Source organism: Asterias amurensis, chromosome 14 (assembly GCF_032118995.1).
Source record: "Asterias amurensis chromosome 14, ASM3211899v1".
In the NCBI taxonomy this organism is placed as follows: domain Eukaryota; kingdom Metazoa; phylum Echinodermata; class Asteroidea; order Forcipulatida; family Asteriidae; genus Asterias; species Asterias amurensis.
The window spans coordinates 10,506,538-10,525,141 of record NC_092661.1 but is presented as its reverse complement, the minus strand read 5'-3'; the positions used below and the strand labels follow the sequence as shown (position 1 = coordinate 10,525,141).

The 18,604-nt window shown below is 40.0% G+C and overlaps 1 protein-coding gene across 1 annotated transcript in view; it reads left to right on the top strand.

Annotated features, from left to right (window-relative positions):
- Positions 1-18,604, top strand: part of LOC139947105 (uncharacterized) — a 50,141-nt gene that overhangs the window by 10,261 nt on the left and 21,276 nt on the right. Inside the window, exon 3 of the mRNA XM_071944946.1 lies at positions 1,895-1,993. Coding sequence (XP_071801047.1) covers positions 1,895-1,993 — 99 coding nt within the window. The remainder of the gene's footprint in view (positions 1-1,894; positions 1,994-18,604) is intronic.

The following is an 18,604-nucleotide window of genomic DNA, read 5'->3' as shown; positions in this document are numbered from 1 at the left end:
CAATGTAATCAAATATTGATAAATCAATAAGTTTCCGTTGGACTTGCCGAGTAAGGTCGTTTGGTCACACAGTTTTTTGTCATGCGATTGCGATCGCGCGGAATGAATGCGTATAATAATAACGTTAAAGGAGCCACCTTGACATTGAGATTCAGAAAGAAGGACGCGATGACGGTCGCTCGTTTAAAATCTTCTGCTGTCATGTATGTTATTTAAAAGGTTTTGTTCTTACATTGTGTAGATGAAGTTCTTGCCATGAAATGAATCCTTACTCACTTTGAATGAAGATGTAATATAATATAATTGACCTATACTGTAGAAGATACAGTTTCATGAGTCGTCAAGTTTTTGAGAAAAACAAAGAAAATCACAAGAAAAAAAAAAAGAAGAACAAAAAATTACATGAACGATTTCAAAATGTGCAACCTCAACTACACCAAAATAAACAGAGCGTAGGCCCCTATTTACTGATTTTTTTACACAGCAAAAAGAACGTACATTTTATTGGAAAAGACACAATTGCGTATTGCGTATTGTAGCTAAATAGTGGATCATGTAACAGCTTAAAGACAGTGGACACTATTGGTAATTGTCAAAGACCAGTCTTCTCACTTGGTGGTGTATATCAACATATGCATAAAATAACAAACCTGTGAAAATTTGAGCTCAATTGGTTGTCGAAGTTGCGAGATATAATGAAAGAAAAAACACCCTTGTCACACAAAGTTGTGTGCTTTCAGATGCTTGATTTCGAGACCTCAAATTCTAATTCTGAGGTCTCGAAATCAAATTCGTGGAAAACTACTTCTTTCTCGAAAATACGGTACTTCAGTGGGAGCCGTTTCTCACAATGTTTTATACTACCAACCTCTCCCCGTTTACCCAAGTAAAGTTTTATGCTAATAATTATTTTGAGTAATAACCAATAGTGTCCACTGCCTTTAACATTTTCAAATTGCAAATCATTCAATCTTCAAGTACATTCGTTGAGTGAAAAAACACGTCTTCCAGACGAACATCGTCCACGTATTGTAGCCAGTGTTTCTTGCTTCATGTTAATTTAATTTACTCAGCGAGACGAGGCTAGTATAATAAGACGGGATTAGAAAATATACCCACGTCAACTTCCGTCTCAGACGATTGAGTCAATATCAATCTTAAACAGATAATTTCAGCAGCTTCAAGTCATCGTTTTTTCTTCTTCTAAGACGCAGTTAAAGGGGCTCGTTGTCTTCAAATCTTTTTACAATTTTGCTGTTTTGAATTACTCCTTATCCTCTAAAAGAGGTTTTTCATGAAAACAAACCTACAGAGTGTAGTAATTAATGGGAGATAAAAAGAAAAACCAACAATTGCCTCATGAAATTAAACCAGCGGAACCTAGTCGGTCCGCCATTTGGTGGCGTCATAAACTTTCCTCATAGCATGTTCTGTCGTGAAATCATCATTATTATTATTATTAATAGATGTTAAATTTGCATCGGGGATAAAGAATAAAAGAAAAAAAACAAAAAAAAAAACAAATCTTTATCCCCGATGCAAATTTAACATCTAATATATCGTTGCGGTACCCGCTGCCGAAACATAGGATTCGAACTGCCTCTAGCTGCCGGGCAACCTCGGTAGTCTAGTTGGTAAGACACTGCTCTAGAATTGCAAGGGTCGTGGGTTCGAATCCCACCCGAGTAACATGCCTGTGATATTTTTTTCACAGGACTCGGGAAAGTACTGAGTATACAGTGCTAACACACATCGGTGTATGGGTAAAAAAAAAAATAATATTATTGTTATTATTATTATTATAAGAAAAGAAACATAAGAAAAACCAATGTGCATAAAACGAGGATACACTGTCATAATTGTAACCCTCCTCTCTCTGTATTTGCCTCTCCAGGATGCCTCGACTCACCGTCGACTGATAGAGAAAAGGAGTCGAGAGAGAATCGGTCAGAGCCTGAAAGAGCTGAAGAGACTCTTGCCAAACTTCAGACAGGTAAATAATCTTTATTTAAACTCTAAATCCATCAGATTCCAACGCATACAATTCCCGATGTTGATGGACTTAATACTACAGCGAAAAGCCCGATTGACATGCCGTGGTATACAGTAGTCTGCTGGGGAAACAAACTAGCTTATCGGGAGATGATGCCAAGCCGCAGCGCTTCCAAATTTTTTTATTTATATTCTAAATCCATCAGATTCCAACCCCTACATGTCCCAAATTTTGATGGACTCAGTACTGCAGCGAAAAGTCAACCTTGATTGACGCTGTACAATAGTTTGGTTGGGAAAGAAACTAGCTTATGCTATAAGGGAAACGATGCAAAGCCGCAGCATATACAATAATCTTTATACTATTAAAGGCAGTGGACACTATTGGTAATTGTCAAAGACCAGTCTTCTCACTTGGTGTATCTCAACATAAGCATAAAATAACAAACCTGTGAAAATTTGAGCTCAATCGGTCATCGAACTTGCGAGATAATAATGAAAAAAAAAACCACCCTTGTCACACGAAGTTGTGTGCGTTTAGATGGTTGATTTCGAGACCTCAAGTTCTAAATCTGAGGTCTCAAAATCAAATTCGTGGAAAATTACGTCTTTCTCTAAAACTATGGCACATCAGAGGGAGAGCCGTTTCTCACACTGTTTTATACCATCAACCTCTCCCCGTTACTCGTCACCAAGTAAGGATTTATGCCAATCATTATTTTCAGTATATACCAATAGTGTCCACTGCCTTTAAATCCATCAGATTCCAACCTCTATAATGTCCACACAATGTCCAATATTGTCCACATAATGTCCAATACTGCAGCGAAAATCCTACTTTGGTTGATACGGAACTGTAGTTCAAAAGTCTGGGTGGGAACGATGCCAAGGCGACTGAAATGCTTCCAAGAACAAGTTTGGGCGTTGATTTACAACCATCGATGATATATTCCTTCTCGAATAGCTTGAGGCCCCACTTATCGGTACCGCAAGATGCTTTCTAAGAAACTTTCCACAAGTAGAGTTTGAAAGTTATTTGTTGCCAGCAAGAAGCTTTACACCATCTTAAACATTACTGTATCGAGTTTTGGTTGTTCTGGTGCGTGCTTTGACCAGTTTCTTGATATGTGTGCATTGTAAGTCCATAATTGGAGTGGTGATGAAACTGCCCGACGTTTCGATCTCTATGCTCCGGTTGTCTTCAAGAATGAAATACGTCTGTCATTTGGATGAACCGTTGACAAGGGTGAATCTATATGTAACTCATTGTAGGCCCAAATTGCTTCTGCATCTCTCCTGCGCCAGGAGTGTGTCTTCTAGACAGACTATGCGCATTATAAATGGCCACTATTATTAATATTTAGATTTTACAGACATTACCACCTTCGCCTGGTTACCTTTAATATTGCACTCAATTATCTCAATATTAACATTGAAGCCGTGAGTTTTTGCTTTGTGAACTGAAAGCTGTTAGACTAATGACTACATTCGTATTAAGGTGTTTTTTTATGTCCTGAGGCGGCACATTGATTTCAATGCAAGACATATTACCCATACACAAATATAACAAAACATAGGTAGGTTTAGGAAGAAACTATAAATAAAAAGTCAACTTGCGGGTACAACCATGAGTAAATCTCTTATGAGGGAGTGTTGGCTCTGAAAAGAACCGGTCGGGTCTCGACGTTTCGAACAGTATACTCTGCTGGTCTTCAGGGGAGAATGCTGGACTATTGATAATGATTGAGCTTAAGTACCGCTGGAGGGATTTAGTAAGGTTTATAGACCGTACCTTTAAAGCTATTTGTGTTTTATGGCTACATGTCATTCTCACCGATCGCTTTTTGATGACATCTGCACGAGCGCGCAAGAGGTCAACAGTTTGATCCCCACCCGAGTTGCAACTAGCCTTCGTAGTCTTTTCTCCAGCCGTCTATCCCCAAAACGTTTTACTGATCCAGTGCTGGTTGTCAATTTGGTATCAACCTGAGCAGAGTGTCCTCCAGATGTTTGCGGATTAGGGGTTACTAAAACAATTCCGAGAAATAAATCCTTGTTCGCAAATTCGATCAGGGAGGACTTTATTTCAGGGGAAGTATAAACGCGTCAGGACGAGGCAGACATATGTCATCATTATTTGTTTTTAAAGATGTGATTTGGTGCATGTAATTGGGAGCAAAACTGTGTGTGGTTTACATAGAATTTTGCAACAAGTAACAACAGTTTCGTGCACCTTCCTTAGGTAGTACACTTGCAGATTAGTATAACGACATATACAAAAAATGCTTTGGCACCAGTGTTACACACCTTGTTCCCCCGACCCCCGGTCATCGTGACGTCATGGTAACATGTTTTGAACTGAGCGAACATTTCTGCAGTCGTAGTAAGCGGACAGGTCTGCAGCCGTAGTAAGCGGATACATGTAGTAAGCGGACAGGTCTGCAGCCGTAGTAAGCGGATAGGTCTGCAGTCGTAGTAAACAGACAGGTCTTCTGTCATATGGATAGGTCTTTGGTTTGACGGCAAGCGGACAGGACCCGGGTCTGCGGTCGTAAGCGGACAGATCCGCAGTCGTTAAGCAGACAGGTCTGCAGTCGTAGTAAGCGGACATGTTTGAGTCGTATTAAATGGATAGGTCTGCAGTCGTTAAGCGGACAGGTCTGCAGTCGTAGTACGCGGATGGGTTTGAGTTGTAGTAAATGGATAGGTCTGCCGCCGTAGTAAGCGGGGATATACGTAGTAAGCGGACAGGTCTGCAGTCGTAATAAGCGGATATACGTAGTAAGCGGACAGGTCTGTAGTCGTAGTGAGCGGACATCAGGTCCGCGGTCATAGTTAGAGATACTACAACTTACAAGGGATGTTGACTAATTGGCATCGTAGTCAACCTTTAATAAAATGTCATGCTTCGTTATCTGCTGTACGGTTTCTATGGTGACTCCGTATGAAGCTCAACTTTAATTGGAATGTAGAGATCTATTCCACGCAAGGGTTGGCAAATGGCTTTTGATTGCTACGACTTTCCTCTCTAATTACGCTCATCTCCATCAATATGTCGGATCTAGTCATTACTAGCTCTTCAGATGACTGGCTGATGACTCCAAGGACACGTTTAGAATTTGTATTTGTTGTCTGAAAGAATCTTATATTTGGTGTTAAATTTATGCAGTTGTCAATCGATCAAAGGAGATGGAGTTGTTCGAAGTTGCTGTCATATCATCGAGAAAAAAACAGCAACGAAATTCGAATATTTGTCCCGATTGCCCTGCCAAACTTAAAACAATAACACAACAAATAAGAAGAAATTGTTAACATATCGGACTGTGTTAAACACTAGCATTTGTTACCTTAAAACAGCGAAACCTGTTTTGTTAAGTTTGTTGCAGCCTAAAGCCTAAGGTCAGTTACACGATATTGGGAGAGCTAGATGTTTAATTGAAGATTTTCTTTGGACATTTTCTTATCTTACTCCATACTGTATGTGTATGGATAGTCTTTGCTTTTGGGCATGAGACAAACCTCGCTCATCAGCACACTCCTTACCATGATTGCTTCCCTTCACCTAGGTGTAGAAATAGATACCCATACACGTGGGATGAGGAGGTTTGTGTTCAGAGTGCCCGGTAACTACTTCGAGCTGTGTGCGTGTGTACGCTTAAGTTGACATTTGAATAGGAATGGTTAACAGAGATAATGGGAGCAAATGGGTCGACTTTTCTAACTTGGGACTAGTCCCTATTCAGTATTCAGTACTTGTTTTAAAGCTAGTCTTAAAGGGAAGGTACACGTTCGGTAATTGTCAAAGACCAGTCTTCTCACTTGGTGTATCCCAACATAAGCATAAAATAACAAGCCTGTGAAAATTTGAGCTGAGTTGGTCATCGAAGTTGCGCGGAAATTATGAGAGAAAAAACACCCTTGATGGACGAATTTGTGTGCTTTCAAGAAAAATTACCTCTTTCTCAAAATCTATGCTACTTCAGAGGGAGCCGTTTCTCACAATGTTTTATGCTACCAACAGCTCTCCAATGCTCGTTACCAAGTAAGTTTTTAAGTTAATATTTGTTTTGAGTTATTACCAAACGTGTACCTTCCCTTTAATAGGTTAGGGCGAATATTAACTCGCCCTATCCTCGAAATGAGACTAGTCTCGCAGTTGTGGATTGTATGTACCTGAAAATGAGTAATAATTAATAGGCCTATATAGCTCGTGTCATTATAGCCCTGGCGGCCTTACACTTTCGTTTTGTACTATCTGTGTACAGAGGAAGAGTCCTATATAGGGCTAGTGTCATTATATCGTTATGCAAACCAACTTAGAGCACAGCAATTGCGTTCCTTTTTTACACCGAGTGGGATCAAGGGACTAGCAACGAGGTAGAGGAACATATACCTCCAAAGCCAAAGGGACTGGGCACTTACTTACTCAATAACCGATACCGGGCGACTTCAAAAGATCCACAAGTCCTCAGTGGGTCAAGTTCAGGATCGCTCCTCGTCCTGCCATTACACCTAGTTTCGCTTTTACCAAATAAGGCGATCCGATGCCCGTAAAAATGACTTTCTTTCTTCCCTGTTGTCTGTCGTGAATATCTGGCGATCATCTGTCTGCAACTATACCGGGCCCAAGTCGGGTATGACGTGACCCCACGCGAACCCAAACCCCCGTCATTTCCGTTCCGCTGTTTCGCTGGGTGTTGTTCGGTTTAATAATACTCCGCAGATCATGGCCCCTTGAATGGCCCAACCTTCAGAAGAAAAAGGGAAAAGAAAACTGAGTCTATCTGTAAACAGCTGTTTCCTGGATTTTCCCAATCAGAACATGGAACAGCTGCTGGAAATGGGTAAACCATTCGAGCAGACCCATTTTCACTTTCCACCCCTCGCAGTTTTGACAAGCAGAAAAGTCCGATTCAAGCAGGAGGTCGAGATGGCTTCTTGGGTTGAGAGACAGGGTCATGTTCTCTATCTGAACCACCATGCAAGAACCACTTCTACCTCCATCCATGCAAGGACACACCTCCCCTGCCCGAGTTGAAGGCCCTTTTCGAATCCACGGCTTCGGCTTCAGGCTCTGTTCTCTCGTCTGAAGCCATGTGGGCGCGTACGCAAAGCACGCGCAATAGGTCAAAACAACCGCAGGCACAAGCAAGCCTGAGCCAAATCTGAAGCCGAAGCCGTGGTTTCGGAAAGGGCCAAGGACGCGTCTTGGAACTCCCTTTAAAATTATGATAATAATATCGAAGTCTTATAGCACACGTATCTACCAACAAGGTACTCGGGGCGCTTAGATACTTTTTTTACAGAAAGATAGGTTATTGAAGTTATGAATTCTGTGACCCAATTATGTAGCAAGCCTGAGCCGAATCTGAAGCCGAAGCCGTGGTTTCGGAAAGGGCCAAGGACGCGTCTTGGAACTCCCTTTAAAATTATGATAATAATATCGAAGTCTTATAGCACACGTATCTACCAACAAGGTACTCGGGGCGCTTAGATACTTTTTTTTATAGAAAGATAGGTTATTGAAGTTATGAATTCTGTGACCCAATTATGTAGCACCTAATAAGGTTTGTAAGGTGCTGTGGCGCATTGTGTATATTCAATTCAAATTTGCTGATCAAAATGCTCTCTCAAGTGTTGCGGCTTATTGTGGGAGCTACACGGTTGACACCTGTTGCACCCGAATCAAGTGATTGCCCCTCTCCTTTGCAATCTTCATATACTTTGTCCCCAGAAAGGAAGTATCCTAGACTAGATTAGCGTGTTGACAGATGCACAGACGGGACAGTCCACCTTTACAAATAGGGGTTGACCTTGATTGAGTGTGCCCTCTTTCACTCAGCTCGGGTTAAATTACCGTGCAGTTTATTAATATTTTTTTAACACACGCTGGTGATTTCTTGTCAAACAAATGGGGGACCGGTTTTCAATTTTCAACTGCGTTCCAACTCCCAGTTTGTACTTCGTGGGCTGTCTCATGATTTGATATCAAGTTTCGTTATCACCAAATACCATGGAGGTATAATGGGCTCGCTACCTCCGTGCAATGACTGAGGAAGCGCCAAGTGCACAGTGCGAGAGGACGCAATATGTAGAACAGAACTCCCAATGCCACGCCCAATATGTTCACGAGGTTTTAGTGTTATTTTTTAAAGTATTTTTTGCTGAATCTGAACTTTAGTCCTTGAGCTGTTGCTCCCATGGTTTTACCACAGAGCAACTACTAAGCGATAAATAAACAACGATAAAACTGGGTTGTGTTCGTGTGGTCTGATGAACTGAAGACAGTTCTCTTTTCTTAGAGAATGTGGACAACTAAGCAACATTACAACTCTAGTGGCGCTGTTAATGGCGCCACGTCCGGTGTGCAGAATGGTTTTTAAAGGAACACGTTGCCTTGGATCGGACGAGTTGGTCAAAACAAAAGCGTTTGTAACCGTTTTTTATAAAATGCATATGGTTGGAAAGATGTTTTAAAAGTAGAATACAATGATCCACACAAGTTTGCCTCGAAATTGCGTGGTTTTCCTTCTACTGTGCGAACTAACATGGTCGGCCATTTATGGGAGTCAAAATTTTGACCCCCATAAATGGCCGACGTGTTAGTCGACGAGGTAAAAGGAAAACCACGCAATTTCGAGGCATGTTTGTGTGGATCATTGTATTCTACTTTTACAACATCTTTCTACCCATATGCATTTTATAAAAAACGGTTACAAACGCTTTTCAAAGACCAACTCGACCGATCCAAGGCAACGTGTTCCTTTAAACGTACGTTTCGCTTATAAAGACTTGCTAGTCCCGCTTAGCACAAGGCCCTAACTTCCGATAATCAGTACACATCGCCCCGGGTGCTATGTTTTTTTGAATAATATTATGCAAACTGGTCTGTCAATGCAACTGATGTTTTGTGTGTGTTGTTTTTTTGTATTTTTTGTGTGAGACCCACCCAACCTGCTTTACGGTCCATAAGTGAAGCGTGTCCGGTTACACAATTTGTCCCATCAATTTGTTACTCCAAATATGATCGGATAAAAAAAAAAAAACTACCTCTCGCAGCGAGACAACATCCATATTATGTCAGGTACATCCATCATTTTTTTTTGCAAACAGGAAGTCAAAAAACTACGGTGATGAAAACCGCGCGCACAATAGCTTAACTTCCAGTATGTTCGACTGTTGAGTGATGTCCTATTTGGTGATAAAGTCAATCAAAACTATTTTTTAATGCATGTGTGTAGCCCGAGGGTTGTTTGCACACAAAATGTTTGGTCAAAAAGTGGCATTCGTGCTCACTGGTAATCGAAGAATTTGAATGATTAGAAAATGTTGGGGCGTGTTTGTCATGCAAAGGTATACAAAATGGGGGTTCCACGTAAATAATATTCCCGCCGTACGATGTAACGACTGACAATGTCAAAAAGTAGCCCAGCACTATACAATTATGCTTACCAGACTATGGTTACCAGCCAAACTACCATGCCACATGAACAATATGTGACTGGTATTCTGCTCATATCTGCTAAGCAGAAATTTGTTAAGGTTAAGCAATATGCTGTACTTAAGCAGCTCTACGAAATTGGACCCTGAATGAAAGTCAGTCAGTAAGAAGAATGGGTTTTGGCTTTCATGTATATATATATAACTTAATTTTAACTGAACGGCGTTCAGTTAAATTAAGTTATCAAAATGTTCATGCAATGCGTCTGTTGGTGCTTCAGTGTTTATGGACGTATTTGACTGGAACTACTTCACAGAAAAAAATGATTTTTCGAGCGATTTCCACGAACCAGTTGTGAGCCGTTGTCACTGGTTGATGGTCGTCAGGTTGCTATAGTATATAGTACTAATCCCAGTTTAGCTTCCTACGTGAGCTGTTAAGGGATTAAATTTCTCAAGACTTAAAGGCAGTGGACACTATTGGTAATTGTCAAAGACTAGTCTTCACACTTGGTGTATCTCAACATATGCATAAAATAACAAACCTGTGAAAATTTGAGCTCAGTCGGTCGTCGAAGTTGCGAGATAATAATGAAACAAAAAACACCCTTGTCACACGAAGTCGTGTGTGTTCAGATGCTTGATTTCGAGTCCTCAAGTTCTAAACTTGAGGTCTTGAAATCAAATTCGTGGAAAATTACTTCTTTCTCGAAAACTATGTCACTTCAGAGGGAGCCGTTTCTCACAATGTTTTATACCATCAACCTCTCTCCATTACTCGTCACCAATTAAGGTTTTAAGCTGATAATTATTTTGAGTAATAACCAATAGTGTCCACTGCCTTTAATGAGTAAAATGAGCACCACGGCATATTGGGGCTGTTTTCCAATGATGCTCAGTCCACAAAAAAATATTATAGACCCTTTTCTATCGCAACGCCACAACCTGAGTTTTGCAAACCTAGGTTGGAAAACTATACAATAATAAGACATAAAATGCAAACAAAAACAGATGGCCACAGTTTGTTACAATGCCACACACAACTATCTAAAAATAGTGTTGATTTTTGTTGGAAACAAAGCAACTAATCATGGGAGATATTTAATTTAATTGAAGGTTTGCAAACATTTTAGAGTTTGCTCAGGACATCTGTTAAAATGGCGATAGTTTGCAACAATGCTATACACAACTATCTAAAAATAGTGTTGATTTTTGTCGGAAACAAAGCAGCTAATCATGGGAGATATTTTATTAATTGAAAGAATTGAAGGTTTGCAAACATTTTACAGTTTGCTCAGGACACCTGTTAAAATGGCTACAGTTTGCGACAATGCTACACAACTATTTAAAAATAGTGTTGATTTTGCTGGAAACAAAACAACCACGGGAGATATTTTATTTAATTGAAGGTTTGCAAACAACTAAGAGTTTGCTCAGGACATCTGTTGTAATTAAAACGATTGGATATATATATTTTTTTACTAACGTTCGGCCTCCCATGCTAACAGACGTGGTTAATATAAACAATGGAAAAGTCTTCAGATGTAAGAAGCCATGTTCTTGGAAAAGGTTGGGCCAACCACCAGTAAAAACAATGAAAGAATACACAGGGAAATAAGGTTATGGTAATTTCTCAAAATAATTATTAGCACAAAACCTTGGTAATGAGTGATGGGGAGAGGTTGATAGAATAAAACATTATGAGAAACGGCTCCCTCTGAAGTGACATAGTTTTCGAGAAAGGAGTAATTTTCCACGAATTTGATTTCGAGACCTCAGGTTTAGAATTTGAGGTCTCAAAATCAACAATCTAAAAGCACACAACTTCGTGTGACAAGGGTGTTTTTTCTTTCATCAATACCTCAAATCCTATATACATTATTATCTTGCAACTTCGACGACCAATTTAGCTCAAATTTTCACAGGTTCGTTATTTTATGCATATGTTGAGATACAGCAAGTGAGAAGACTGGTCTTGACAATTACCAATAGTGTCCACTGGCTTAATCTGATAGGCCTATCCATGTTGGTTAGTCTGAATATGGAGGAAGAATACAGATAAAAGGTCTGATTTATAAAAAATCAGATTTTGATAGTTTTTCCCTGCTAGGCTGATTTCTCAGCCAAACATTGTGAGTAATTACCAATAGTGTCCAGTGCCCTTAACACAAGAGTTTGACCGTAATTTGCCCTTTCCAAAGACCTCCCAATGATATAATTAGTACGTAATTGCAATTAATTTTCACCTTTTTTTTATTGAGCAATGATATCGTTTGGCACCGTCCTCAGCACAGCGAACCACTCCACCCATGATAAACCCGCACTTCTCGTGCGCGTCGCCAACGCATAAACAGATTGACTTTGACTTTCAAAACAACTGACCTTGTTCATTCTACCTTGAGTATTTTTTTTTTACCTCCCTTTCCATAATTGCCCGTTGTCATGGAAACATTTAGGCTGAACTACCCATTAAGACATGAAATCACCTTGCATAAACAAAAAAAGGCTGCATATTGCGGCAATATATTAAACCAAAATTCATTGATTGTGCGCGAGGACGAAAGGAGACGTAAATGCAAATCGCCCGCGGTGTGTTTTTCAGTGTCTTGTCCAAACCTTTCTGCATCAACCACGTACAGCGCATGTTGTGTGAGTGTGTTTGATGCACTTGTTATTAGTGCAGCAATCCGTATTGTAATTTGGTTGTCAGTTTCTAAAACGCTCCCATGTTTAAATTTCCAAATGACCTTTACAAAATTGTTGAATGTAAATGTCAACCTTAAAAAAAAGAAGCAGAGTTGTGGAATTGAATGAAAATTGTGCTGATGCAACGTTTGTAATTTTAAAAACGTTTAATCTGCATTTGATATGTTAAAACTGTTTTTTAACTAAATCATGTAGTGTCATCTAAATTTGTATAAATCTCACCAGTTAAATCTTTCTGTTGGACCTTTATTTCGATCTTGAACTAATTAATCGGTTTTCTTTAAATTCCAAATAACTTTAACAATTTCTGAATGTAAATTTCAAAATTGGAAGACTGAACTGTTAAATAAAAACATATTGGGACTGCTACACAATATTTTAGAAGACGTTTACTCCATGGTTTTAACTTAGATAATGCCTGTAATACTAATGTGTAAAGTTAAAATGTCTTCTTCAAAATATCATCTAATAGACCTTATGCACATGACGTCATTTCAGTAGGGCGCCCCGACCTAGAGGTCAAAAGGAGGTTGTTCATTGGCCAATCCTGTGCGCCGCAGGTACAAATCTGTGCGTTTCGATTGTTTCGTCACCGTTTTCCCACTAAGATGGCCGCTGGATGACGTCAATGCATAAGGTCTATAGTAATCAACCGGTAATGTTTATGATGAAAAAAATATGTTTGATAACCAAACACATCAGAACCAAATGACAGACAATTAAAGCCTAGGTCTATACGGACGGTAATACCATACGAATATTAACGTATGCGACACACAGTAACGCCTTGTGTGTAATCTTTACATATCATCAATTGTTTCCACCCCGGGGGATATACAAAGCTTATACCTGTGTGAATTATAACTATAACAGTAATGACATTAGTCTCGTCTCGAGGAGCTCTAGCGACTGAGTCAGCGGTGCATGTTCCCATATCAGATTAGTCTTCCTCTCCAGGCGCCCTAGCGGATGAATCACCATTGTAGTGCGGCATCCCATATCACGTTTCACTGTTCATCTAATAGTATTGATTTGAATAACGCGCTAACACCTTGGCCTCGAAATTAGAACGCCAGACTATGTAGGCCCTACCATTAGCATTTAAAGGCATTGGACACTATTGGTAATTACTCAATATGGTTGTTAGCATAACAACTTACTTGGTAATGAGCAATGGAGAGCTATTGATATAATAAAACATGTTGAGAAACGGCTCCCTCTGAAGTAACGCACTTTGTGAAAAGAAGTATTTTGCTCACCAACATATTAAAAGGCCCAAACCGAAGCCTTTCATTATTCATCTGAAAGCACACAAAGTAATGCAACAAAGGTGTTGTTTTTTTCGTTCATCATTCTCTTGCAACTTTGATGACCAATGAGCCAAAATTTTCACAGATCGTGTTATTTTATGCATATGTTGAGATACACCAAATGAGAATACTGGTCTTTGCCCTTTACCAAATGTGTCCAGGGGTGGATTTCACAAAGAGTTAGGACTAGTCTTATCTCGAGTTAGGACCAGTTTCTTGTCGTAACCTAGGACTATCCATGCAATTTGTATATCTCCTAGGACTGGTCCTAAATTAGGACTATAGTCCTAACTCTTTGTGAAATCGACCCCTGTGCCTTTAATGCCCCCGTCTCCTAATACAGTTATTGTCTTCTTCTAACTCCCTATACTCGATGAATCACCTGAATGTCTTTGCACTAGACGAGAAGAGTGATCGATTTGATTTGGAATTACATCGCATTTTTTCATTCTTCTCAGTCTCCCTCAAGAAAATTTGTCATCACTCAAGATAATCATGGAGGAACTTATGATTAGAAAGCAAAAGGGGTGGGGGATGGCACTTGCCTTCCATTATTATGTTAGGGTTAAACAAAAAAGAGCACCCTATAAGAACATTTTAAAATGTCTACCGGAGCATTGTTAGGGCACCAAGGCAATGACCAAACTGCAAAAAACTGGTGTGTTAATTTGATTCTGCTTGGTATCCATGTGGCAATATCACCAACGATATAGTAATGGGGATAAATAACACCTTGTTGGTGTTGTCACATACAGATTAGGAACATCAATTTAACACCCCAGTTTGTGTAGTACTGGGGCATGGGCCTCCGTGAAGTATTTGGGCCCAATTTCATAGCACTGCTTAACACTAACAGTACGCAAATTTGCGTGCTTATTGTAGCAGACACATTTGCTTAAGCCTTGGCGTATTTCACAGGTTAGCAGAAAAATAGGGCGGCCATATTGCGTGTTTACCGTGGCTTTGCATTGTGACGTCATTTATTTTCGTGCGGTAAGCACCGGAAGGTTAGCATACCTTTCCGTGTGCTTACGGTTAGCAGCGCTATGAAATAGAAATTGCACAGTAAGCACAACATCGGCCGCTAAGTAGCACTATAAAATTGGGCCCAGGTCTGGTATACCACGATGCATTTTAGTCTGTGAACAGTTTTGCAGTCTATTGGAATATGAAATGAACGAGTTGAAATAGTCGTCATCTTTATATCGTTTTGTATTGTTGCCATAACAGAATAATCGTTATAAAGCGGTCAATTGTGCGTTATAATGAACACCTTGGCCTGTCACTTAATTTACATATCGAATGGCACCAATCGATGTGTCACAAAAACCCCACAGTGAACTCAACCTCTTTTATAATTCACAAGGCCATCGAACACCTTGAAGGGTTACGATAAATTGCAAATTTCTGCGTGTGTTTTTGATTGATTTGTGGGCACTTGACCGGCCCAATAGATCTTGTGAAGGCAGAAAAGGACTGCGTTTGAAGTTCACCTGTCGGTTGTGACGGCTGAATCTGAGCAAATGTAGGACTGAGTTATAGCTCTTGCCCTTCGGCCCCTATCGCTCTCGGGACGTATGGCCACGGCGGCCAAATAAAGACAGAGAAATTCTAGAGACTGTGCAAATAAAAGCCTTTAGACAAGAAATATAAACCAACGAGAAGTGTGCCCGACTTCCCCTGAAGCTGCTTCAGCACACAAACCTGCTAAGTGACTTCGGCTTAGCAGGATTGTATTACCAAACCACATGCTTGGTAAGGTTCAGATTGGTTTTCTGCAAGTCAAGTTACAAATAGAAATAAGTCCAGCTTAGTAGGGAGCCCAAAGTCCAGCTTAGTATAGGGAGCCCATTTCTCATAATGAAATACGAGTCGGAATCCAGACCTTCTGTCATAGTTCTTTAAATTTTTGAACTAATGCTAACCAGAGTAGGGTTACCAGCAACAAAAACCCGAATCTGTCACATGTACAACTTGTGACTGGTACCCTGCTCATTTCTGCTCAGCATAAAATTGTTCAGCAATATTTCCTGCTTATGCAGTTTTATAACATTGGGCCCTGTCCTTGGCCATTGAGCCTCGCTTATGGTGAAATTTATTTACAACACGAGCAAACAAGATGGCCGAGCCATGTCTCCTGTGCCTAATTTTACAAAGCTTTGAAGCAGAAAAGTCTGCTTAGCAAAGTTATTTACTTAGCAAGAAATGACCGATGTACCCGTCGCAGCAATGGTATCTGGATGGTGTTCTGTGGCTGGTAACCTATTTTTGCTAAGTAACCGTTTGTTGTGCTGACAGGCTCTATGAAATTGGGTCTAAGCTATTCAAACAATACACGTGCCACCCCGTGTCTGACACAAAATGCGCTGTTGAAGTTTGCACCCCGGATCTGCAGTGCTCTCATGCAGCACCCTTGGCCCTGGCCCTAGCAACCTCCGAACGGTTTCAACTTCCCCCCGTAGCTATTATTCAAGCAGGGTGGGGGGGGGGGGGGGGGGGGGGACTCACAAAGATCGGGTAAACCACGCGAGAAGCGTGGCCTTCTTCGCGACACGCACGCTATTTTACGCGTGAACAAAAAACCTACACCGTTTTAAACACTCCTTTAAAGGCACTGGACACTTGGTAGTTACTCAAACAAATTGCGAGCATAAAAACTTATTTGGTAACGAGCAGTGTAGAGCTGTTGATAGTATAACACAGTGTGAGAAACGGTTCCCTCTGAAGTAACATAGTTTTTGAGAAAGAGGTAATTTCTCACTCAAACAATAATATTATGCATCTGAAAGCACACAAAGTAATGCAACCGAATTGTACAGGTTTGTTAATTTGTGCACAAGTGAATACTGGTCTTTGACAATTACCAAATGGTGTCCAGGGGACGACTTCACAAAGATCTAAGATTGATCGTAACTGCAAATTTTGTCTTGCAATGAATTTGATTGCTTTGAGAAATCGGCCCCTGTGCCTTTAAAGCCCAACGCGGCAACGTGTGGCGGTCTCGTGTTAGCTCCATAAAACCACGCGACATGATATACACATAGCTGGCAAACTCCATGTCTTTTTGTCTTGCTGTTTTTTTTTTAAAGGAACACGTTGCCTTGAATCGGTCGAGTTGGTCTCGGGAGGAAAGCCGCTTTGCGTCTTATGCTGCTATGCACATTTTTCATTGTAAGAAGTTAATTATTAAAGCCCTCTCATCAAACTGCAGAGGTAACGTACCGTGACTTAAGAATACTTAAAAGAAAATGTTTAATACTCCATGCAAATCCAGTGATATCATGGCTTACACTATCGAATCCAAGGTCAGGAAGTCAAGCTCCTTTTTCACACGTTAAAGTTTGAAGTCTACGTTAATAATGGAGGTAACTTTATATTTTGTTGTAAACGAACAAACATGGAAGTTTTTGACCTTGAAGGCATTGCACACGTTTGGTATTGCCAAAGACCAGTATTTCTCACTTGGTGTATCCCAACATGTGTAAAATTTGAAACCTCAATTGACTCATTTGGGAATTGAAATTGCAAGAGAATAATGAAAGAAAACACACATTGGTTGCACAAATTTGTGTGCTTTCAAATGGCAATAAAAGGCTTCGCGCCTAATGTTTTTTATTGGGTGAGAAATTATCCCTTTTTCTAAATAAAAACTATGTTACTTCAGAGAGAGCCGTTTCTCTCACAATGTTTTATACTGTCAAACAGTTCTCTATATTGCTCGTTTGCTAAGTAGTTTTTTATATTGAGTAATAACCAATAATGTGCAGTGCCTTAAAGGCAGTGGACACTATTGGTAATTACTCAAAAAGATTATTATCATAAAACCTTTCTTGATTACGAGTAATAGAGAGAGGTTGGTAGTATAAAACATTGTGAGAAACGGCTCCCTCTGAAGTGACGTAGCTTTCGAGAAAGAAGAAATTTTCCACGAATTTGATTTCGAGACCTCAGATTTAGAATTTGAGGTCTTGAAATCAAGCATCTGAAAGCACTCAACTCCGTGTGACAAGGGTGTTTTTTTTTTCATTATTATCTCGCAACTTCGACGACCAATTGAGCTCAAATTTTCACAGTTTTGATATTTTACGCATATGTTGAGAAAGACTGGTCTTTGACAATTACCAATAGTGTCCAGTGTCTTTAAATTTTTTTTTTTTAAGATCCAAAAATGGAAGTTTGTGACCTAACCCAACGTACCGGTACGTTGTGAAGAATCTATCCCAATAGTAAGAGATGAGCATTCGATCGATGGTCATTTTATAAACGTTGTCCTAAATACCATCTTAAAAGCCCAAACAGAGCATGACGAAATATTGATTTTTCTTCCCCATATACCTCCAGCCTGCCGGCCCTGCATCATTTCCTCCCAATCCTTTAATCTTTCAATAATCTCTCACTCTAAGGGCATTTATTTAAGGGGGGAAAGGAAGAGAAAACCAAACAACCTGACCTTCCTCGGTTTTAAGAAGAGATCAATATTATAATTTAGTTTGGGTTGGAGCGAAAACTTAAAAGGCCGAGGAAGATTTTGATCTTGTGTAAAATGCACAGACAGCGATCTCGAGGGGTTGATGGTGAGTGTTTGGTGTGTAGTCACTACACGTAGTGAGCGTTTGTTTGAGCGGAAGGTACGTGCATTGCTGTTATAATTCAGCAACGGTGTTTTCATTTGACAAATCATACATTTTCGTGTCTCGTGGATGAGATGGTTGTATTTGCAAAACGCTTGGCACGAACTCAACCGTTTGATATTATGCACATAGATTAATATATATTGCGCGAATAATTGATGAATAAGAATAGCTGCGTATTAAGTAAGAGGGGCCGGGGTGGATTTCACAAGGAGTTTAAAGCACCGGACAGTCGGACACTATTGGTGATTGTCATAGACAGTCTTCTCAATAGGTATATCTCAACATATGCACAAAATAGCAAACCTGTGGAAATTTTAACCCAATTGGTCTTTGAAGTTGCGAGAGAATAGTGGAAGAAAAAACACCATTGTCTCACAAATTCTGAGGTCTCGAAATCAAACTAAAATATGATATAGTAAGAAATGACTATATAGAAGAGTTTGCGGTAACACCATGTAATAACAATCTCTAAATGAGTTGGGGTGGTTCTGAAAAGAACCGTTGGGTTAACTCGACGTTTCG